The sequence below is a fragment of the Schistocerca piceifrons genome, chromosome 1, assembly GCF_021461385.2.
Source record: "Schistocerca piceifrons isolate TAMUIC-IGC-003096 chromosome 1, iqSchPice1.1, whole genome shotgun sequence".
Lineage (NCBI taxonomy): Eukaryota > Metazoa > Arthropoda > Insecta > Orthoptera > Acrididae > Schistocerca > Schistocerca piceifrons.
Window position 1 is genome coordinate 294,170,872 of NC_060138.1, and position 24,934 is coordinate 294,195,805.

The 24,934-nt window shown below is 43.6% G+C and overlaps 1 protein-coding gene across 1 annotated transcript in view; it reads left to right on the forward strand.

Annotated features, from left to right (window-relative positions):
• Positions 1-24,934, forward strand: part of LOC124713077 (arg8-vasotocin receptor-like) — a 200,351-nt gene that overhangs the window by 145,799 nt on the left and 29,618 nt on the right. Inside the window, exon 4 of the mRNA XM_047242925.1 lies at positions 5,674-5,768. Coding sequence (XP_047098881.1) covers positions 5,674-5,768 — 95 coding nt within the window. The remainder of the gene's footprint in view (positions 1-5,673; positions 5,769-24,934) is intronic.

Consider the following 24,934-nt stretch of genomic DNA (forward strand, 5'->3'; position numbering starts at 1 on the left):
TGGTATCTTGTAAGATTCAAGCATTGTCCTTTTCTTTCTATGACAAATACTTGCCAAACTTTACACGCGTTTTTCTCAAAACCATGTATTTCGACATGGTTGTCGTCGCCCACGCTACAATTCTCATCCGATTTTAATGATTTTTGGTCTCCCTTGAAGTTAACTGAAATCTCTTCGATTCACCATAGCCGATTTTTTTTTGTTGATTTTGGTTTTATTATTCGGCCAAAAGGGAGGATCCAAAAATGGTCATTTGTTCAAATATCTATAATTTCGCCAAAAAAATTTTGCAGCTCTCTACGATGAACTACGATTACATCTGCACAGATCAGGATGATAATTTCAGGTTTCAAATAACCACAACAGGAGTTACAGCGACAACCGTCGATCTACCTGCTTTCAGAGTTGCCTCGGGAAAATCCCAATTACCCAGTGAAGATATTAATATTTTCCAATAAAAAAATATCAATAAAAACTTTAACGTATGTGATATTCGTTGAAGCGAACCCCATTTGCCTACTGTATTCCAGGACGGAGAAAGAAAATTGTGATTTTCAGCAATATTTTTGTCCGTCACCCCGTCGTTCCCCCTGAAGACTGCGTCGCACAGAATTGCTCGGTCGACATTGCGCACCGCCAGAGCAATGCGGTGACCCAGCAGATCCACAGGCTGCTTAAGGTGTGTTCACACCTGTGCGCCTTGCGGTTAGTCGCCGTGCGGTTGCAGCTTGCCAAACACGCAAGTGGAGACACGCGTGTAGGTGCATGCCTCTTCCCCAACATGTGCATGAGAGTGATTCCATTCCCACCTGTGTTGGCAGTGAGCGCCTCTATTTGGGTGTGGGGCAAGCAACAGCCGCGCTGGGACGAGCTGTAAGGCGCACAGGTGTAAACGCACCTTTAGGATAACAGGTCGGCTTCGCCGCCTTGGCTAAATAAATCGCAGAGCAGTAAGTTTTCACGTGTGTGGCGCCCGTCCGCCGAGCACACCGCAGAATAATCAGACCAGTTATGTGGTGTGGGTTAACCACCCATCAATGCGAGCGTACCACCGTAACCAGATTGTAACTTTCTTTTAAAAAGATTATTTCTTTTCGATTATGTTGAATGAAAGTCTGATCTGTGGAATGAGTACAAAACTCGAATTGTCGTGTTTCGTGTTGTAAGTACAAGTGGTGTGCTTACTCTGTGTTATTGTTAGCAAAACTTTACACGAATTGCTTGGGCAATGCAACTCCCAATACTAGTAAAGAAATGCAATCAGTGCAAAATACATTCAGCCCCTTAGGCACTGAATCATCTGGCCCTGTTCAAAATTGATAACTCTGGTCCCTGTACACATAAAAAATAAATTAATTTATCTTACCTCTAGAGCAGCAACGGTGGGAACGCGATATATTCTGGTCTCTCATTAAAAAAATACATACAAGCCCAGCAGTGGGCAATGCTGGTCATAATACTTGAAATGCACATGAAATTATTTTGGCTGATAAACGAGAACATTTAAGAAATTCGAACTTCTTTGAAAAAATATATGACCTGGACACGGTGGCGGTACTGATTGTGGTGAATTGCTAGCACTGAGGTTTTTTTTTTTTTTTTTGCAAAATTATATTGCAAGTTAAGTTTGTCTTTTCAAAAACATCTGTCAATTAAAGTCACATTACCCACAATTGATTCACATACAACGAGATTTAAAGAGCAAGTATTATCTAACTTTATTAATCTAACATAAATGCAAATCATCAAATTAAATATAGCTGTGTTAACAAATCTTAGAAACATTACAAAGTGAAATATCTAACTAGTCTTTTCATCGAAACGGTTCAAATGGCTCTAAGCACTATGCGACTTAACGTCTGAGGTCATCAGTCCCCTAGACTTAGAACTACTTAAGCTTAACTAACATAAGGACAGCACACACATCCATGCCCGAGGCTGGACTGCCACAGTGACATTTCTTCCTATGAATCTCACGTCATTAACACTGCTGAAGATTTCACGCATAACAGATCACTTTTCCGAAAACTGTCGCTTGCAGTTGATGGATCGAGATACATCACAGGAACTTCACCGAAAACAATTTCAAACACCTCCTTTCGCGAGAGAAAGGAAAGGAACTAATGACATCAGCTACATCGGATTTAGTGCTGAATCGGCGGGGACGAGTGAATATGTGTGCCAGATCGGGATTCGAACCTCTGATATCATGCTTACTTGGCAGTTGCCGTAAGCACTGCGCTACGCACCCGTAGTGTTCGCCGCCAGTGGGCGTTACTATCTCGGCACGGTCCCCGAGCGACCCACGCTCCCCTCCAGGGTCAACTGTCCGTAGTTCCTGTCCATGTCCTTCACGCTCGCTAATTTTAGATTCTCGCTGGAGTTCGAACATAAATGTGCATCCGCAGTAAAGAGTGTGGATTTCTTGGCCATCAGCTCGAAACAATTATATTCGGACATATCCGAAAGAACAGACATCACACATGTAACTTCTTTTTTTAATTTGTTCGCCACACATACTATTAATAGACGATAAGGGCAACTTTATTTCAATATACAGTGGAAAACATTCGTGTAGTAATCTTCTACGGACATGAGTAGTTGCCGGCTGGAGTGGCCGAGGGGTTGTAGGCGCTACAGTCTGGAACCGCGCGACCGCTGCGGTCGCAGGTTCGAATCCTCCTCGGGCATGGATGTGTGTGATGTCCTTAGGTTAGTTAGGTTTAAGTAGTTCTAAGTTCTAGGGGACTGATGATCTCAGACGTTAAGTCGCATAGTGCTTAGAGCCATTTGAACCGTTTCGATAAAAAGATCAGTTAGATATTTCACTTTGTAATGTTTCTAAGATTTGTTAACGCAGCTATATTTAATTTCATGATTTGCATTTATGTTAGATTAATGAAGTTAGAAAATACTTGCTCTTTAAATCTCGTTGTATGTGAATCAATTGTGGGTAATGTGACTTCAATTGACAGATGTTAAGTCTCATAATGCTCAGAGCCACTTGAACTATTTTTTGAACATGAGTAGTTCAATGAAAACAACAAAAATTGGGTTTCCTACACGGGTCGTGACGCTAGCCGCAGTGCTACCGTTACGAATGAACTATTTGTGCGCTGAAGTGCACATAAAATTCCTCGAAAACTTTGACCGTCGTTTTCTCAGAGACGGTGGAGTACATGCTACGAATGTCGATATTTTTAAAAATGTCGGGAGTCCGATGTATCAATATTCAAAAAAATGTCTTTATCGGCATTCAGAATATTAAAAGTAATTCGATATAATGACATGTATACAGAATAAATATCGACGTATTGGCGAATAAAAAAAGGCTGCACATTGTAAATATACTGCCAGTTTTGGAGCTGTGTATTTAAGTGTTGATTTATTATTAGATGTTCTGTTCACCAACAAGCTAGCAACGTGCCTATCCCCCTTAGAGCAAGAATTCAAAGCAACACGATGCACGTTCATGCTTGGTGATAACCACTTTGTTCAAATGGTTGAAATGGCTCTAAGCACAATGGGACTGAGCTCATCGGTCACCTAGACGTAGAACTACTTAAACCTAACTAAGATAAGGACATCAAACACATCCCTGCCCGAGGCAGGATTGGAACCTGCGACCGTAGCAGCAGCGCGGTTCCGGACTGAAGCGCCTAGAACCGCTCGGCGACAACGGTCGGCTACCACTTTGTTAAGAATGGTAACTGCATGTAAGTAGCCCAATAAAAGGTGTCCAATGGGTGTGTCGTACGGTTTCATCACGTATCAGACGTCTTCGGGACACTTCATGTCAAGTCCCCCGATATTTTTTTTTCTCTCTTTCTCTTTTCTGCAAACGCCAGCGACCTAGCAGTTGCAGTATCAAAATTTCGTGGCGATGTTACACGTTCCAGTTTCTGTTGGTAGCGCCGAGCGCCGATTACGTCACCATTTCCCCCCACACGTTTCCGCCCAATGTAAAGACCAGTCTTGTCATTTAAGTTTTTGTTCATCATTTTTAGCAACTGTTTTTGAAGAATGCCGATGTGAAGAAATAGCATACTGCTTGAGTTAAAGATTGTTTTTTAGCGCAACTAGTGTGTTATATTTCTTCACATAGGAAATTTTGTTACCCCATTCACTCCGCAGCTACTCCCACCCTTCCCCACCTGTGCCACCTATACTTGTTTCACACAGTCAAAGAGAGGGACTGGATATGATGAAATCTCAAAATGTAATAGTACTTTTTCACACAGGGAAGTAAAACTGTGTTCTACTACACTTTCAAAAAAACAATTTCAAGTATTTACCGAAAATTGCGAAAAAATGTGATATAAGATAAAAATATCGGCACTCGATATAACGATTTCGATATCGATGTGTAGATACAGAGTGGAATACATGTTACCTACATATATCAATAGCTTTTGTGGAACACATCGATATATCGATTTTGAATCAACAGCTCTAGCATCTGAGACATGTATTCACTTATTTAGACCCTTATTCAAACTGAGTGAAGTTTCTGGGAGATCAGGTAAACTAAAAACACCACTAACAACTTCGCTGACATCGGTGTAACGATCTACAAACACATCAGCGAACAACCGGAACCATCAGCACCACTCAACGACACGCTACACTGGCCTGTTGCGTCACTGTGGCGAAGGAACTAAAAACATCAAGCAGCGGCGGCTAAGCTATAGAAACAATGAAACCTTTTACCATCTACATGCTATTAAATTACGACCACGTCCTGCGGAGTCAAACAGAATACGTACAAGGACTATGGCAAATGTCAAAACTCGACATCCCCACCGTAGAGCCTCTGTTCACCGCTGTTATCGGAACCACTGACGACACAGTAAGGAGAGCCTCCCAGACAACGCCACATGCCTCGTAACCACTCCGGACGTCGCTAGCACCACTCGATAGCGGTCGGCGAAACAAGCAGAGGAACTACTCAGTCTGCTGTTACAGCGCGAATTCAGGAGTGCGAGAGAGGAAAACAAACAGGCACAACTGTCGAAAACTGATCCACGACAGATTTTTTTTTTCTTTTTTTCTTTAACTATCGGCTGGATTCTGTTACGCCGGTCTCGTAACTCCAGAGCCCGTACTACTCTATTCTGCACAGAGAGTTGCTGCTTATCTCAAGGTCATTCAGACTGGTTTGCCCATACTGGAAGTACTGTGCCACGTGATAGTGCACTCTTGCCTTTCACTAGGAGCAACTCACTCAGCACGCAGCGTTGTGCCCCTCCAAACGCAGAAAGCGAATTGCCGCACTGTTCTCCGCTTTTGCAACGGGTTGCAACATTTTGTTTTGTCTTTTCTAGCGAAGCGATAGGATACTGTGGAGCGGGGTTTACAATGTGTACCAGAACTGCAGTCATGAATCTGCAAACAAGCAAAAATTGTTTATGTAACTATATGAAAGTTGAGTTTCTCCCGGCCTATAAAATGTGTAAATAACTGAAGGAAACGTAGCACGGTGACGTAAGATTATGTATGGAGGCGTCACCCAACTGCATTCCCGTAAGTTATTTGAAAAAATAACTTTGGATTTTTGAGATGATAATGTTCATGTGTACTGCGTTTTCATACCCTGTACTGTAGAAGTGTACGCACTTTGCGTACTTCTCATACGTTCATTTTTTACGGAAACTTTTGTTCTCTTTGTTACAGCTGTTCATCTTCTCGTACCAGGAAGCGGAGCCAGGCGTGTACGACTGTTGGGCGACGTTCCAAGTGCCTTGGGGTGAAAGAGCCTACGTCACCTGGTACGTTTGCCACTTTATGCATTCCTAGCAGCACTCTTGTTTTCTAACCATTCAGAATGGTCCCGTCGGAAATTCGAGTACTCCCTCGGGGCCGGCCGGCGCGGCCGAGCGGTTCTAGGCGCTATAGTCTGGAACCGCGCGACCGCTACGGTCGCAGGTTCGAATCCTGCCTTGGGCATGGATGTGTGTGATGTCCTTAGGTTAGTTAGGTTTAAGTGGTTCTAAGTTCTAGGTGACTGATGACCTCAGCTGTTAAGTCCCATAGTGCTCAGAGCCATTTTTGAACCTCCCTCGGGCATGGGTGTGTGTGTTGTCCTCAGCGTAAGTTAGTTAATTTAGATTAAGTAATGTGTAAGCTTAGGGATCGATGACCTCAGCAATTTGTCCCGTAAGACCTTACTACAAATTTCCAGAATGGTTCATTTCAAAACCTGTCTTGTTGAATTCCACCGTTACAACACCAATATCAGATCAGGGATGAGTATGTTACGGCGTCACCCTCCGATATCCTCTATAAATTATACACAAGAAATGGTCGTCCAACTAATACACTAACGTTTTGCATCAACAGTACATAGATTAAAAGTAAATATGTGCATAGATATGTAAAAAATTGAGTTACCATACTTGTAGAAAATACCGTCAATAAATGTCTGAATTACATGTCGAATTATTGCGTTTTATGTTATTATTGGGTTGGTGCACAACTTGGCAGCTTTTTCCCACGTGTTTAATAAACACAGCACATACAAATAACAGAGACTTTAGTCATCAATAATATATACTCCTTCAGTATTTACAACAGCCTGCCAACGCTGCGGTAACTTCCAGATTCCGCGACTCTAGAAATCAGGTGGTTTTGAGGCGAAGAACTCGTCGTTCCATGTTCGGAGCGCATTTTTTTCCAGAAAGCAAATTCCTTGAATGTTCGACAGAGAGCGGAAAAGGAGAAAATATGAGGGCGTAAAATCAGGTGAATAATGTGGGTGCGGAATAACTTCCCAACCCATCTCCTGCATGGTGTTTTGTCTGTCTAGTAGAATACCAGTGGGCGTTATCGTGAGGTATCATCGCTTCACACTGTCTTCCTGGTCGTTGTTTATGGATTGGGTCTTCATGGTGCATTAGTCGTCGACTGTAAACATCAACAGTGATGGTTACACCTCACTGGAAGTAATTCCTACACTATACCATAGCTATTCCACCAAATGCATAGCATTATCTTTAGTGGATGCGTGCAGGTCTTCGTATGGGTGTTACTGCTTTGTTTTAGCTCAACCATTCCTTTCTTTTCCGTATGTTAGCATAAAGACACAATTTCTAGTAACTGTACAGGACAGGAATCGTCGGTGTTGTTCACAAGCCAATCGACGACGAGCAGCCAGAAATGCACATACACTGTGTTATCAAAAGTATCCGGTGCATTGTGTTGCCACCTACTGCCACGTACTCCAGATCAGCGACTTCAGTAGTCATTAGATACCGTGAGAGAGCTGAATGGCCCGCATCTCGTGGTCGTGCGGTAGCGTTCTCGCTTCCCACGCCCGGGTTCCCGGGTTCGATTCCCGGCGGGGTCAGGGATTTTCTCTGCCTCGTGATGGCTGGGTGTTGTGTGTTGTCCTTAGGTTAGTTAGGTTTAAGTAGTTCTAAGTTCTAGGGGACTGATGACCATCGATGTTAAGTCCCATAGTGCTCAGAGCCATTTGCCAGAGCTGAATGGGACACTCCGCGGGACTAACGGACTTCGAACATGGTCAGGTAATTGGGTGTCACTTGTGTCATACGTCTGTGCGAGAGATTTTCACACTTCTGTACATCCCTAGGTCCACTGTTTCCGATGCGGTAGTGAAGTGGAAACGTGAAGGGACACGTACAGCACAATAGCGTAGATGCCAACCTCGTCTGTTGACTGACAACGACCGTCGACAGTTGAAGAGAGTCGTAATGTGTAATAGGCATACATATACCCAGACCATCACACAGGAATTCCAAATTGCATCACGATCCACTGCAAGTACTATGACAGTTAGGCGGGAGGTGAGAAAACTTGGAGTTCATGATCGAGCGGCTGCTCATAAGCCACACATCACGTCGGTAAATGCCATACAACACCTCGCTTCATGTAGGGAGCGTAAACATTGGGCGATAGAATAGTGGCAAAACGTTCTGTGGAGTGTTGAATCACGGTACACAATGTAGCTATCCGATGGTAGGGTGTGGGCATGGTAAATCCCCGTGAACGTCATCTCCTAATGTGTGTAGTGCCAACAGTAAAATTCGGAGGCGGTGATATTATGGTGTGGTCGTGTTTTTCATGGAGGGGGCTTGCACCCCTTGTTGTTCTGCGTATCACTATTCACAGCACAGGCCTACATTGATGATTTAAGCACTTTATCGCTTCTCACTGTTGAAGCGCAATTCGGGGATGGTGATTGCATCTTTCAACCAGATCGAGCACCTGTTCATAACGCACGGCCTGTGGCAGAGTGCTTACACGACAACAATATCCCTATCATGGACTGGCCTGCACAAAGTCCTGACCTGAATCCTTTAGAACACCTTTGGGATATTTTGGAACTCCAACTTCGTGCCAGGCCTCACCGACCAACATCGATTCCTCTCCTCAGTGCAGTACTCGTGAAAAATGGGCCGCAATTCTCCAACGAACCTTATAGCACCTAACTGAACGAATGTCTGCGAGGGGGGAAGCTGTCATCAAGGATAAGAGTGAGCCAACACCGTACTGAATTCCAGCATTATCGATGGAGGGCGCCACGAACTTGTAAGTCATTTTCAGCGAGGTGTCCGGATACTTTTGATCACATAATGTATGGTCACCGGCTGATTTTTGTGAGTTTGACGTAGAGCTGGCTGTACCCATACACCCGATGTTTTAACTTCCTCGATTGTATGCTAATGTCGCACATGGCGGAATGATCACAGTTCATCATATTATCCACTTCTCGAGTACGCTGACGTGGATCATTGTGGATGAATTCGTTTGAACGAGCTTCACCAAATCCCGAAGGTCTTCCTGAGCGTGGAGAGTCACTAACGTCAAATCGTTTCTCCTTAAAACCAGAAAAACATTCTCCTGCCCTGCTCTGGCCAGTGTCATTATACCCATACGCAGATGTTTGTGGTTGCCTCCGACGCTGTCACCCCAGTGTTAAACTCAAACAGAAGAATATGTATGAAATGTTCCGATCTCTCCACTTGGCACTGGATTTTCTAGCGTCCAAAGCTACACTCACCATTTACAAATAACAAAATACAACATGTAAACACTGGTAGCAACAGCGAATACAAATACACAATGACAATCGGTAAATAACCCCATAGCAACCGGAGTATCAACATGCAAAACAAAAATGCTGCGAACTTGCGCACCAACCTCATATATGCCTAACCGAACACCCTGTATGTTTTAGTGTTAAGTACTAACAAGCATTTATACATTTCTTAAATTTATTTAACTTTTATTCCTCACCAGAGCGCGTATCCAAGGATTTGATTACAATTGCTTATATTTTTACGTATGTAAAGCTCCAAATTTCACAAATAACTTTCGGAGAATGAAGTAGCATGACAAAAATGCTGCGAACTTGCGCACCAACCTCATATATGCCTAACCGAACACCCTGTATGTTTTAGTGTTAAGTACTAACAAGCATTTATACATTTCTTAAATTTATTTAACTTTTATTCCTCACCAGAGCGCGTATCCAAGGATTTGATTACAATTGCTTATATTTTTACGTATTTAAAGCTCCAAATTTCACAAATAACTTTCGGAGAATGAAGTAGCATGAAAACTGTCTCAAAAAAGGTAAGAAATCGTAAAAGTTACAAGCTACATTTAACAGAGGTTACTTTTCAGTTGCTTACGAGAGGCTAATAAGCGTATGCATGCTGCCTGACCGTAACATTGCAGCAAAATAAATACGCCTGTACACAGGCTGACCTACCTGATGTCAACAACATACATTTCACAAACGGCTCGTGAGTCTATAGGTAGATCCAGCAAACTACAGGAAGTTGAGGGAAGCAAAACAGAAAGGAAAAGTCTCTGTTCAAATGGTTCTGAGACTATGTGACTTAACATCTGAGGTCATCAGTCCCCTAGAACTTAGAACTCATTGAACCTAACTAAACTAAGGACATCACACACATCCACGCCCGAGGCAGGATTCGAACCCGCGACCGTAGCAGTCGCGCGGTTCCGGACTGAAGCGCCTAGAACCGATCGGCCACCGCGGCCGGCGAAAGACACTGTAGTAAAGAAATAAAGAATGTAAAAACCGATCCTCGAGCTTAAGCGGGAAGACTGCATTCTCTTCATTTAAAGGCTGGCGTAGCTGTAGTTTGTAGGCCAGTGTTTAGAGTCGTAGTGCTCAGTTGTATACTGGTAACTGTTAGCGCACTTTTCGATTCTGTATTGTGTAAATTTGAACTGTATCGAAGTTGTGCTGTTGCAGTTCTTGAATGAATAGCAAGACATTTCTCAAAATTCCGCACAAAATTCTATAATTTTCTGAATTGCAATTTCTTGTACGGTATGCCAAAACAACGTAATATTCACTAATATTAACAAAATTTTAGATGACATTAAAATATTTTATTTGTTTTATGGTAATTAAATAATTTGATATTACTATATTGGAAGTATTAAATCATCTTACATAGTTACAGTTAGGTTATATTTGGGAGACTGGAGCAAAGAGGAAACAGAGACATTAACAGAATATGTCTTCCCCCGTCCACCGGCTCCCCAGCGCCTGTTCATCACACAGTGTTGCTATCAGTTATGCAGCACATACTATACACAAACATTTTAATAGCTATGTGAGTAATTCCGCAAGCCAATTACACACATACACACAAAAAAAAGAAAAGCGTACTACTGACCAATAACAATGAGTCGTACATAGTGTCGGCGCTACTAGAGCTCACAGTACTTCGTTTTGAATCTAGGTCTTGTCTAGTCGCGGAAAAGAGATGTGCTAACATATCGATCACTTAATATTATTAATATGTGAATATACGATAACGACCAGATAGCGGAGGGTTGGCGATAACACTGCAAAATGAGCTCAGGTACACACGTCCGGGACAGACACGCGAACTAGAATTTCTATGTGGAAAGTTTTACTTTCGACTGTGGGTGCACAATCTACTGCGTTTAACTACGAATAGTGATGTAGCGTTGAATGATAAATGGACTAATAAAATAACGTTCATGATCCTAAATCTTAGGGTTTCTAAGTTAGAAACTTCCTTAGCTATGACATTACGGAACAGACGTAGAGCAATAGGAGTAGTAGTGGTAGTAGTAGTAGTAGTTGCTGTTGTTGTTGTTGTTGTTGTTGTTGCGGCCTTCAGTCTGGAGACTACTTTTATGAAGCTCTCCATGCTACTCTATCCTCTGCATAGCTACAGCAAGCTATGTCCGTGTGAACCTGAATACCGTATTCAAGCTTTCGTCTCCGTCTACAATTTTTACCTCTTAACTTATTTCCTTTGCCAAACCGACAATTTCTCATTGCCTCTGGATGTCACCTAAGTTCCGATTCCTTCATTTAAGTAAGTTGTGCCATAAATTTCTTCTTTCCCCAGTTCGATTCTGTATCCGAACCATCTAATCTTCAGCATGCTTACGTAGTACCACTTTTCAAAAATTTCTACGGCTTGCCTGTCGTCCACGTTTTGGTACCATACAGGGCTACACCCCAGAAAAACACCTTCAGTATAGACTTCCAGACGCATAAACTTATATTAGATATTAACAAATCCCTCTTTTTCAAAAATGCTTTTCTTGGTATTGGCAATCTGCACTTTATATCCTCTCTGCTTCGGCCATCATCAGTTATTTAGCTGCCTCAGCTGATTCTCTCATCATCGCCTGATTTAATGCGACTACGTTCCATTGCGCTTGCTTTACTTTTGCTGATGTCCACCTTGCAAGTAGTTTTCAAAACATGACCCATTCCATTCAACTGCTCTTCGAAATCCTTTGCAGCATCTGACAGAAATACAAGGCCATCGGCAGACCGTAAAATTTTTATTTGCCCTCCCTGAACTTTAATTCCCTTTCCAAGAATCACCTTGGATTTCTTCGCGTCTTGTTCTATGTACAAACTGAAAAACTTCGGCGATAGGCTATACCCGTCTCTCACTTCATTTTCAACTACGACTTCCCTTTTATGTCTTCCGACTCTGGTATTTGCACAAGCTGCAGATAACCTTTTAATTCCTGTATTTTATCGTTGCTACCTTCAAAATGTCAAAGGCTGTTGTCCAGTCCACGTCATCGAAAACTATCTCTAAATGTAAAACTGTTACAAATTCTATTCTGCCTTGGTTCAGTCTGCCTTTTAGGATAAGTCGTTGGGTCAGTATTGCCTCAGTATATTCTCACATTTCTCCAGAATCTAAATTGATCTTCTCCGAGGTCGGCTTCTACAAGTTTTTTCAGTCTTCTTTAAATGATTCAATCGTACACTACTGGCCATTAAAATTGCTACACCAAGAAGAAATGCAGATGATAAACGGATATTCATTGGACAAATATATTATACTAGAAGTGACATGTGATTACGTTTTCACGCAATTTGGGTGCATAGATCCTGAGAAATCAGTACCCAGAACAACCACCTCTGGCCGTAATAACGCCCTTGATACGCCTGGGCATTGAGTCAAACAGAGCTTGGATGGCGTGTACAGGTACAGCTGCCCATGCAGCTTCAACACAGTTCATCAACAGTAGTGACTAGCGTATTGTGACGAGCCAGTTGCTCGGTCACCATTGACCAGACGTTTTCAATTGGTGAGAGATCTGGAAAATGTGCTGGCCAGGGCAGCAGTCGAACATTTTCTGTATCCAGAAAGGCCCGTACAGGACCTGCAACATGTGGTCGTGCATTATCTTGCTGAAATGTAGGGTTTCGCAGGGATCGAATGAAGGTTAGAGCCACGGGTCATAACACATCTGAAATGTAATGTCCACTGTTCAAAGTGCCGTCAATGCGAACAAGAGGTGACCGAGACGTGTAACCAATGGCACCCCACAGCATCACGCCGGGTGATACGCCAGTATGGCGATGACGAATACACGCTTCCAATGTGCGTTCACCGCGATTCGCCAAACACGGATGCGACATCATGATGCTGTAAACAGAACCTGGATTCATCCGAAAAAATGACGTTTTGCCATTCGTGCAGCCAGGTTCGTCGCTGAGTACACCATCGCAGGAGCTCCTGTCTGTGATGCAACGTCAAGGGTAACCACAGCCATGGTCTCCGAGCTGATAGTCCATTCTGCTGCAAACGTCGTCGAACTGTTCGTGCAGATGGTTGTTGTCTTGCAAACGACCCCATCAGAGATTGACATGTGGCTGCACGATCCATTACAGCCATGCGGATAAGATGCCTGTCATCTCGACTGCTAGTGATACGAGGCCGTTGGGGTCCAGCACGGCGTTTCGTATTACCCTCCTGAACCCATCGATTCCATATTCTGCTAACAGTCATTGGATCTCGACCAACGCGAGCAGCAATGTCGCGATACGATAAACCGCAATCGCGATAGGCTACAATCCGACCTTTATCAAAGTCGGAAACATAATGGTACGCATTTCTCCTCCTTACACGAGGCATCACAACAACGTTTTGGCCGGCCGGTGTGGCCGAGCGGTTCTAGGCGCTACAGTCTGTAACTGCGCGACGGTACGGCCGCAGGTTCGAATCCTGCCTCGGGCATGGATGTGTGTGGTGTCCTTAGGCTAGTTAGGTTTAAGTAGTTCTAAGTTCTAGGGGACTGATGACCTCAGAATTTAAGTCCCATAGTGCTCAGAGCCATTTGAACCATTTCGAACAACAACGTTTCACCAGGCAACTCCAGTCAACTGCTGTTTGTGGATGAGAAATTGGTTGGAAACTTTCCTCATGTCAGCACGTTGTAGGTGTCGCCACCGGCACCAACCTTGTGTGAATGCTCTGAAAAGCTAATCATTTGCATATCACAGCATCTTCTTCCTGTCGGTTAAATTTATCGTCTGTAGCACGTCATCTTCGTGGTGCAGCAATTTTAATGGCCAGTAGTGTATCTTACAGCATGACTAATTAAATTGATGGTTCGATAGTATTCACGCTTGTCAGCAACGCCTTCTTTGTAAATAGAATTATTATGTTCTTCTAGAAGTTTGAGGGTATATAGCTCTGTCTCACATGTGCTGCACATCAGGTGAAACAATTTGTCATGGCCGGTTCTCCGAAAGGTTTCAATGATTTTGCGGGTACGTCGTCTATTTAAAGGGCCTTGTTTCTACTTAGGTCTTTCAGTGCTCTGTTGAACTCTTCTCGCAGTAACACACGAGGCGGTACCCAAAAAACTCGTAATTATTTTTTAAAAGCTATATACTTTCAAATTGTACACAAAAACAACATTATGCTCTTTAAAATAGTCTCGACTGCCACTAATATTTTGTCCCACTGCTGCTTCCACAGTTCGAAACATTTTTTTGTAGTCTTTAGAAATGGATGACAGCTACTCCTTCGTTTTTTCCTTGATCTCTTCACTGTCGTCAAATCGGTGTCCTTTCATGCCCTTCTCATGAGTAGAAATAAGAAAAAGTCACACGGAACCAGGTCAGGCGTGTAAGGTGCGTGGGCCAGCGGAACCATGCCGGTTTTAGCGATAAACTGTCTCAGAGAGGTGGCTGTGTGTGCAGGTGCATTGTCGTGGTGGAAGAACCAGTCTCCCGTCTGCCGCAAATCGGGTCTTTTTTGACGAACACTGTGCGCAATCTTCCAACAACTTCCAAATAAAAGATTTGATTGACGGTATGATCTGGGAAAAGAAACTCTCAATGAACTAAGCCCTTGACATCAAAAAAGCAAATAAGCATTGTTTTGATGATTGATTTGACTTGACGACATTTTTTTGAACAGCGTGACGATGGCGGCTTCCATTGGCTTCACTGTTGGTTTGTTTCTGGGTCGTAACCATAGCACCATGTCTCATCACCAGTTTGACCACTTTGACAGAAAATCTGGATAAGTTTCAAGCTGTTGTTTCAAAGCACGACATGTTTCAATTCGACGTTCCTTTCGACTGTCAGTCAGAACCGGAGGAACAAACTTGACAGCAACCCTTTTCATTCCAAAATCTTCCGTTAAAATTCGCTGAACCGAACTCCGAGGTAACCCACTAACCTCTGACAGTTGATCAGTTGACTGTCGACGGTCTGTGGGCACAAGCTTTTGAATTTTTTCAATATTTTCTTCGAATCGGGCAGCTGTTGGACGTACAGAACGAGGTTTGTCATCAGTCGACATGTCGCCATTATTAAATCTAGCAAACCACCCGTAAACTTGAGTTTTTCCCATAGCATCATCTTGGTAAGCTATTTTCAACGTTAAAATAGTTTCAGCAGCATTTTTACCTAGCGGAAAACAAAATTTCAGAGCTGCACGTTGTTTATGTAAACTTGCCTTGAGCTATCCAAGCACGACTCACGCCCCGTCCTCACAGCTTTACTCCTCCCAGTACCTCGTCTCCTACCTTCCAAACTGGCAGTAGTAAAGCAGTGAGGACGGCGCGTGAGTCGTGCTTGGATAGCTCAGTTGGTAGAGCACTTGCCCGCGAAAGGCAAAGGTCCCGAGTTCGAGTCTCTGTCCGGCACACAGTTTTAGTCTGCCAGGTAGTTTCATATCAGCGCACACTCCGCTGCAGAGTGCAAATCTCATTCTGGGAAGATATTGTTTATTTAAACAAAATAAAAACACTCTCCTTTCACAAAATACGTAAGTAACACATTAACAGTGCCACATCGTCTTTAAGGCGATACAAAAGTTTGAAAAGAAAATACTTATTTTTATCAATTTCACCATTTCACCCATGTATATGGGTGAAATGGCGAATGCCCTTTGGGTGAAATGGTGAACTTATTTCCCCTGCTTTTTGTCACACATAGATTCATATTTTGAACAGTCTTCATGCAGCCAACGTTGGCAGCTAATACTTTTTATCCAATCCACATCCTTTGTAGTGCAACTGTACAGTTTAGCCGGCCGGAGTGACCGAGCGGTTCTAGACGCTACAGTCTGGAACCGCGCGACCGCTACGGTCGCAGGTTCGAATTCTGCCTCGGGCATGGATGTGTGTGATGTCCTTAGGTTAGTTAGGTTTAAGTAGTTCTAAGTTCTAGATGACTGATGACCTTAGAAGTTGAGTCCCATAGTGGTCAGAGCCATATCTGTTGCTTCTGATGAAGACTGCATGTTTTCCTGTGGATTTTCCACCAGTTACGAACAGTCCAGTTGTGGTGAAGCTTGTATGTGTTCTAGTCCCTGATCGTTATCTACGTCTGCAGTTGCTTCTTCCGAGGGATTATATATCTCTTGCCAGTGCGAAAAAACTTGGTCGAGGTGAAGTAGGTCTGATTTCATGTCGTTCGTTGTTTTCCTGATGTTGATCTGAAGCTGATGTTCAAAACGCGTATTCTGGGATGACATCAGGATTAAACGGGATGACTCCTGTGCTTCTGAACCCCGATATTGCATTCTCTGTCGTAGCTCCTTGTACCCATGCCTTTGTAAGCAGTCCTCCGAACACTAGTCTGGAAATTCTTCTATTTGGATTCATTTTACTGTACGAATTTGCAATCATTGTAATAATAGGATTTCAGAGCTTTAAAAAATGCTCTGTCTAGCGGCTGCAGATAGTGTGTGGTGTGGCTGGTTAGACAGAGCAAAATTCTGTTTTTTTTCTGCAAACTCTAATGTATCCACGCTGCTGCAATGAGAGCTATGTCCATCCAAAATAAGCACGACTGGTCCCTCAGGCTTCCTCGGTGCAAAATGGTTCCTTAGCCACAGAAGAAAAATATCAGTTGTTCCTTATGCCGACTTTTGTGACATGAACATCGTGGAACCCGGCGGCATACCGTCCTTGTACTCGGCCTTTTCATTTTTTCCCTTCAAAACATAAGCTGGGGGTAAATACATGCCCTCTCCATTGCAGCAAGCGATTATAGATATTGTTTCACCCTTTTCACCGAATGTTATCGCTGGAACGCTCTTAGACCCCTTTGCTGCCAACACTAACCTGGTCTATTATTCAGCTGCCTGCTGGGGCGGCCGAGCTGTTCTAGGCGCCACAGTCTGGAACCGCGCGACCGCTACGCTCGCAGGTTCGAATCCTGCCTCGGGCATCGATGTGTGTGATGTCCTTAGGTTAGTAGGGTTTAAGTAGTTCTAAGTTCTATGGGACTGATGACCTCAGAAGCTAAGTCCCATAGTGCTCAGAGCCATTTCAACCATTTTTTTTTTTTTTTTTTATTATTCAGCTGAAGTCCGGACTCATCTACGTAGAACATATTTCCCGGCTTATCAATGAGGTTATGCTCTACCAAGATGTTCTGCAGCAATGAAAAATGGTCTGAAACGTTTTTCGTACTTAAACCCCTTGACCGTGCTTGTGAAACTACTTCCGATTTGCGGATTGAGAGTTCGGATTTCTTTTTAGGAATAAATGTAGCCAGTCCATTCCAGCAACTTCCTTTTCTCGGTTAAATTTGTGATGTAGGTTATATTTCTCAGCTAGTTTATATGCCATGGTGCGTACTTCTGTCCTTGTCGGTGCAAATCCGAAGTTTTGTAATTTTATGATATGTTTTACCAACTTTTTCTCACATTCTTGTGTTAGTACAGGCGGCCCACCCAAAGGTTTTTTCGTAAAGCACCCGTTTGCTAATCGTCTCTTCAGCGTTGACCATGAAACGTGAAACTCCTTTGAGGCTTTATTCAGGCTCATTCCATTTTGCACCGCTTTTACGGCATTGTTAAGTTGCTCCTCTGTCCAATCAGCACGGTTGGATCCTTTTTGTCTTTTGTAAAATATAGGCATCTTTGCCTGGAACGATGGCGGTAGTTAGAACATTTACTTTTTTAATCACTGAAAAACCAAACTGTACTCGCAAAAAATATATAAAAACTAATTTTTAAATTAACGATTGTATTAAGACGTCGGATAAAACAGAATATAACTCTCGCATGGGATAGGAAACGCTAGCATTTCATGACTTGTCAAAAACCCTGGTTGGGATGTACCGAAATAAAAGCTTTACACTTTACACATAAGGAAAGTCCTTCACCGTATCCCCCCGGCCCGAGTTCACCATTTCTCTCATTTGCTGTGGGGAAACGGTGAATAGCACGGCAAGAAGTTCCAAACACTATACGCAACCATTTCTATGTCATGTAGTATATAAGCAGTATAAGAAGGCAGAATGTATCAAAAAATGTCCCACGGACTGCGCTACCTGAAGTAACATCTACAAATGCAAGCAGCATATAAAAATTATTTAGCATCGAAAACAGTTTTGTACAAAGTACTTACTGTTTTTAAAACGGAGCTGGTTTTCAACACGTGCACACTGCACAGATGATCAGAGACTGTTGGCATGCAGACATACAGAGACATCTGTTTGACCAGTAAAGAATTAAAGCAATTCACCATTTCACCCGATTCACCATATCACCCTGACTTACCCTACTGTCTTGCCCCTTGAGAGTGTGGTAGAGATGCGTCGAAGATAATTCACATAGTTTGCCCCAGCGTTGGGGTCAGATTATTGATTGGACTTCTGGGAGCATCTCACATCCGTTCACGATAACATTAATTTCACCGTGAAGTGCGACAGCAGTGACTGTTTATTATTTTTGAGTACACGACTTTTATTGCACGAGGATGAGACTGTAGCGAACTGCACTTTTTGCTCTCTTGTGGCAGGCTTTTGGTCCACAGAATACTGATTCTCAGGGCCCTTGTATCCGTGATGTCAGTCTTCTTCACGAAATAATACACGTACAAGTGGTGATCACGAGAAACGGATATTGATAACATCAGATTTAGAAAGTTTCTCAAGATTTCAAGGGACATGTCGCACCGGAATATCATCAACCAAATGGATTCTGTATTGACTTTGATTGGTTATATCCAATTTATTAGTAAGAACATCGGGAAACTGTTTTGAAACCTTCATTAACTGTCTATTCTGACCACTATTAATGTGACTAAGTTCAAATACCGACTGCATTGTTTTTACGGAATTGATATTTTTAATGAGATGACAAGAACAAAGTGCTAATTTCTCAGATGGACAAAAGTTGCTGCAACAATCACTAAAAGATGAGAGGTATGTCAAAATCTATGGTTTGCTTTCCCTTATTGAAAATACGTAATTTTTTTTTCTAAAATGGCCTGAATCACAATGAAAGAGTAAGTGAATGTGTCGTTCCATTTACATATCAATAACGCAGCTCTTCTGGCGATTGTGAAAGAACTAATTGATAAAATTCTGTGCTATCGTGATAAATGCACTGACGAAACAAAAATCGCAGCACCATGAAGGAGTTATGAGACATAAACGAAAGTTGTTAGATGTGTTTCAACCCATGATTTCTATTCAAACTTCGCGACAGTCGCGTAAGAGTGCCATTATGAGGATGCAAAGCATGTTACATACACGATATAACGGTCGTGAGCGTTAGTTACCTTTAGGACTGGACGTGGTGACTTAATCTTAGTCAAGAATGCCGTTAAGGCGAAAAAGACGCCATCATCAGCACCGTACTGAATTTGAACGAGAAGCCCGATTTTTCCTTCTGTAATATTCCAGCAAGACTTGGGAGGAATGTAACGGCTGTATATGATTCCTAGAAGCGGTAGTCACGAAAATGTACGATCACAAGAAGACTACTCTACGGACGGCCATATGGCGCTAACGAGAGGGAAGACCATCGTGTTTGATGTGTGTCTTTGGCGTATCTTACTGCACTTGCAGTAGCAATTTGAGCAGCAGTTGGCACCACAGTGACGTAACGAAAAGTTACAAATCAGTTACTTCAAGGACAGCTCCGAGCCCTGCGGCGTACATTCCACTAACCCCAAACCACCGCCATCTGTAAGTTCATTAGTGTCAAGCGAGAGCTCATTGGTGGAGATCCGTTGTTTTCTGATGATAGGTGGTTCTGCCTCGATGTCAGTAATGGCCGTGAGTTGGTTAGGGGGAAGGCGGTCGAGATCCTGAAAGCAACCTGTCTCCATGCTAGGCGCACTAGAGTTATGGTCTGGGGTGCGACTTTGTATGACAGCAGGAGTACTCTTGTGGTCATCCCACGCATCCTGACTGCAAAATTGTACGTCATTCTGGTGATTCGAGCTGTTGTGCTGCCATTCATGAAAAGCATCACATGGGGTGTTTTCCAACAGGATAACGCTTGCCCACATACCACTGTTGTAATCCAACGTGCTCTACAGAGTGTCGACATGTTGCCTTGGCCTGCTTGATCATCAGATCTGTCTCCTATCGCGTACGTGTGGGGCATCTTCGGGCGACAACTCAGCGTCATACACAAACAGCGTTAATCGTCTCTATATTAACCGACTAAGTGCAACAGGCATGGACCTACATCCCACAACCTTGCATCTGGCAGCTGTACAACGAAATGCACGCACGTTTGCATGCTTGCATTCAACATTCCGGCGGTTACATCGGTTAATAATGTACTAGTATCTCGCATTCGCTATGGCTTGTCTCGGACCTGCGCCCTTGCATTGTTAACCACTTAAATGTGTTACCTAGACAAATGTATTTCCGAAATTTCATTATTCTCCCTCAATTATTTTCGGTGTTGCGATTTTTTTCGTGAGTATATTATCAGGCACTGTGGAAGAACTGCGCGTCCAATACCGACAGGACACTCGCCATTGACGGCCGAACAAATTTGTGGCGACTGTGCACTGTTTATCATCAATGATTCCATAAATTATAATGACATTCAGATACTACACCGAGCCTCATCAGTTTCGGAATCTGTAGTGAAGGAATCAGTGGATACACAACTAGGAGACAATCTAAGAACTCCCACTTCGAGAATTCTCTTATACCACGCCTTCACTCTCACATAAATTTTTTAAGCCTCTGTACCCAAGTCTGATATCTGCCCCTCAATTAGCGGTTCTAGGCGCTTCATTCTGGAACCGCGTGACCGCTACGGTCGATGGTTCGAATCCTGCCTCGCGCATGGATGTGTGTGATGTCCTTAGGTTAGTTAGGTTTAAGTAGTTCTAAGTTCTAGAGGACTGATGACCACATATGTTAAGTCCCATAGTGCTCAGAGCCATTTTTGAACCCTCAATTTGAATGACGAACCACCTCACACAACCACAGTGAATTTCCAGCTTCCAATGAGTAGCTCTGTGGTAGTTTATACTTTGAAACATACGTTTTATCTGTGACATACTGATATGCCAGCTATGTCATATGTTACACACAGGCATTGAAATATACTCAGTAGAGTTGAGCGACGTGATTGCCGTCTCCAGTAAAAATGAGGCAAGCATTCTCATGTGCGGATCTGATCCTGCATTGTATCCACTGGTCTACGCTACACAGACCATGCACTGCTATCGAGTGTTACACTTTTAAGGCACGACGTGAGCAAATACTTGCTTCGATTTATTTTTGCAGTGCTCTGATGATGGCATTTAAAACCCACTTACTGGTTTGTTGAATCTGAAGATGCCTCGTAGGGACTGAAGACCTTAGCAGTTAAGTCCCATAAGAATTCACACACATTTTTGAAGATGCCTCGTATTAGGCGGAAAGCGTTTCATGAATAAATAAAGCAATAAAATCAATTCTGCAACCAAGACTGTTTTCTGCAACACATCCACCGTCATCGACCACAAGAATCGGTTATTTGTTCCAGCGGTTTCGGCGTCACCGCCAGTATCATTGATCATAAACTGTATTCTACCTACGTCGAGTGGTATAGAAAAATGGCGGCAAGACTTTCGGCCACAAAAGAGGATATAATGATTTCACGGGAGCACGCCGGAAAAATGATGGAACAGTCTATCCTCGAGGAAAATTTTTGGATTCACAAGGATTCCAGGTACCTGTGGATCACAAAGATCTACCTCCCATCTAAAATACTTCCTCTGTCAAAATATGAAACCGAGGATGCTTCCAGCTTGGTGTTATATCATGTGTTGCGCTATGTATTTACAAAATACTTTGGTAAATTAATGTAGGCCCTCCAAATAGTGCACACAGCGTTTTTTAAATGCGTCAGAGTTTTATTCTCGTTTTGGGTAGCCGCCTTCACACACACCAGGGCAATAAGACGTTTCTCGATGGATATGTATCTAATAGCAGAATCATTCAAAAGGCATCAGTTTTCGTTATGTTGATTAAAGCAACGCATGTAATCTCAGAAAGAATAACAAGCATGCTGTTCATGCTTTCCACAGTGAATAAATGATAGATAACATATCTGCTGACAATTCACTTTCTGCGAAGATGTAGCGTCATTCAGAGAGACGCACAAGTTGATGATAGATGCTCTTACTAAAAAAAGAAAAAAAATCATAATTGTGCATCATAGATTCATTTCAGAGTGATCCATTTATAAATTTAACGAGTCTTGTTTTAATTTTAGAAGTGGTGTTTATCGCCATGAACGTCTGTTGACTAAGAAGTTCAATAGAAGAACTATATAAGATTATTAGAGTTTACAAGAGCTAACGCTGAATTTCGGTGTGGCTTTATTCCTGGCTTTAATCAAAACGTTGAGAGTGTTTTTATTATCTCCGAAAGTGAGAACACCCGGTTAGCCTAGTGGCGCGACAGGCAACTAATCTGTATTCCACTTCAGTCCAAGTGTTTTGCAGCATTGCAGACGTAACATTTACGACAGCTGCACGAATGCGACAGCGCAGGTCTGGTAGATAACTAACTAGTGCCTGGTACACTTGTTTCTTGACAAGCCCCCACAGAAACAATCAAGTGGCGTAATGTCTGGGCCTTTAAGGGGCCAAGCAATCGATGAACTATCTGTCCCAATTAGATATCTGGGAAATGGTGATCCAAGAAATCCCTCACAATGTTCGCAAAGTGACACGATGTGCCATCTTATTGAAAGATCACGTCACGAGGGAGTTGTTGCACAGCGTACAGCTCCGACATGTATACGTATGTTGTTGCATTAAGTGTTGGCTCCCCGAAGAAGAATGGGTCTAGAGCCCTGCCCTTTAACAATCCACAGCACACATACACTGGCGGGAAGTTACTCTCGCACTCTATCACTGCGTTGGAGAAGGAGGGCCGACGGGGGGGGGGGGGGGGGGGGCAGAGGGGGGGCGGCGTTCAGTTCCGCATATGTGGTAACTGTGCGTGTTTACCATCCCGAAAGTGTCGCAGGTAGCCTCGTCCGAGACAGTGAAATCTAGGAATGTCTCGTTTTCATCCAGTTTTGCCCTATGTGTCTCCGCAAATACCTTCAGTCGCGGCCTACCGTCATGCTTGATTTTGTGTCGTGGGTGACATCGAGTACTGTCGAACTAGATGACTGTGACTGCCTACTTGCTCGTCGGATTGACTTACGAGGTCTCCACTCGAAGGCTGAACGAATTAATTCAACAGTACCCTCTGGAACTGCGTGCTTGAAGTGGTGGCCCGATATTGAAAGCAAACTCCTAGTGTCCCTAAGCCGCCTGTACCATTTCTTGAATGTTACGTAAGGGGAACATCATCAGTTGGCTGTGGTCCTTACTTACGCCGAAAACGAAGATGTTTTTTTTATTATTATTGGCTTTGGGTACGTGCCCATTCGGACACCTCGATAGTGAAAAGTTAATTATGAAGATGAAGATAAGAACGTAACGATACTAAAACACCCAGCCACCCAGAAAATCTCTTACCAGATCTGGAATCGAACCTGGGGCCCGTCGGTTATCAAACGTCCAAGCGCAGCTACCGAGGCGAGCGAAATAGTCGTCGTAACCGTGTAGCAAACTTCACCTCCTCCAGAGAAAACATTCAGAACACCTGCTGTGGAGAATACGTGGCGACTAACTCGTGTTTACGTGAAAAAAACAGTTACGCGCATGCCCACCTGGTACTAACTACAGCAAACAAACACAAAAAAGGTTTTCAGTTACCATATTGCAAAAAGAAATCGCCAATAAATATCTCAATAACGTCTCAAGCTATTACATTTCATATACACATCAAAAAAAGTTTTGCATCACCCCGGTTCCCAGAATTCCTGATAATAGACGCTGACTGTCGATATTTTATCACAGACTCAGTCCCTTTGACTGTTCAGAGAAGTCAGTAAACCCGCCCAAAGATTTAAACAACCATGCATAAGCAGCGCCTGTTAGACGGAGGGGGTCCGACAGCCGATCAGTTGCAGTCTTTCCAACCAGAAAGGAGGTACACGGCTCGTCTGTAGTTCAACCATGCTTACAGGGTCAATACCGCGGTTCGATCGCGTCCACATAGTTGCTTTGTGCCAGGAAGGGCTCTCAACAAGGGAAGTGTCCAGGCGTCTCGGAGCGAACAAAAGCGATGTTCGTACATGGAGGAGATACAGAGAGACAGCAGTGCTCGATGACATGCCTCGCTCAGGCCGCCCAAGGGCTATTGCTGCAGTGTATGACCGCTACCTACGGATTATGGCTCGCAGGAACCTTGACAGCACCGCCATCGTGTTGAATAATACTTTTCGTGCAGCCGCAGGACGACGTGTTACGACTCAAACTGTGCGCAATAGGCTGCATGATGCGAAACTTCACTCCCGACGTCCTTGACGAGGTCCATCTATGCGTCCACGACACCATGCAGTGCGGTACAAATGGGCCCAACAACATGCCGAATGGACCGCTCGGGATTGGCATCACGTTCTCTTCACCGATGAGTGTCACATATGCCTTCAACCAGAGAACCGTCGGAGATGTGTTTGGAGGCAACCCTGTCAGGCTAAACACCTTAGACACACTGTCCAACGAGTGCAGCAAGGTGGAGGTTCCCAGCTGTTTTGGGATGGCATTATGTGGGACCGATGTACGCCGCTGGTGGTCATGGAAGGCGCCGTAACGGCTGTACGATAAGTGAATGCCATCCTCCGACCGACAGTGCAACCGTATCGGCAGTATATTGGGGAGGCATTCGTCTTCATGGATGACAATTCGCGGCCCCATCGTGCGCATCTTGTGAATGACTTCCTTCAGGATAACGACAGCGCTCGATTAGAGTGACCAGCACGTTCTCCAGACATGAACCCTATAAACACATGCCTGGAATAGATTTAAA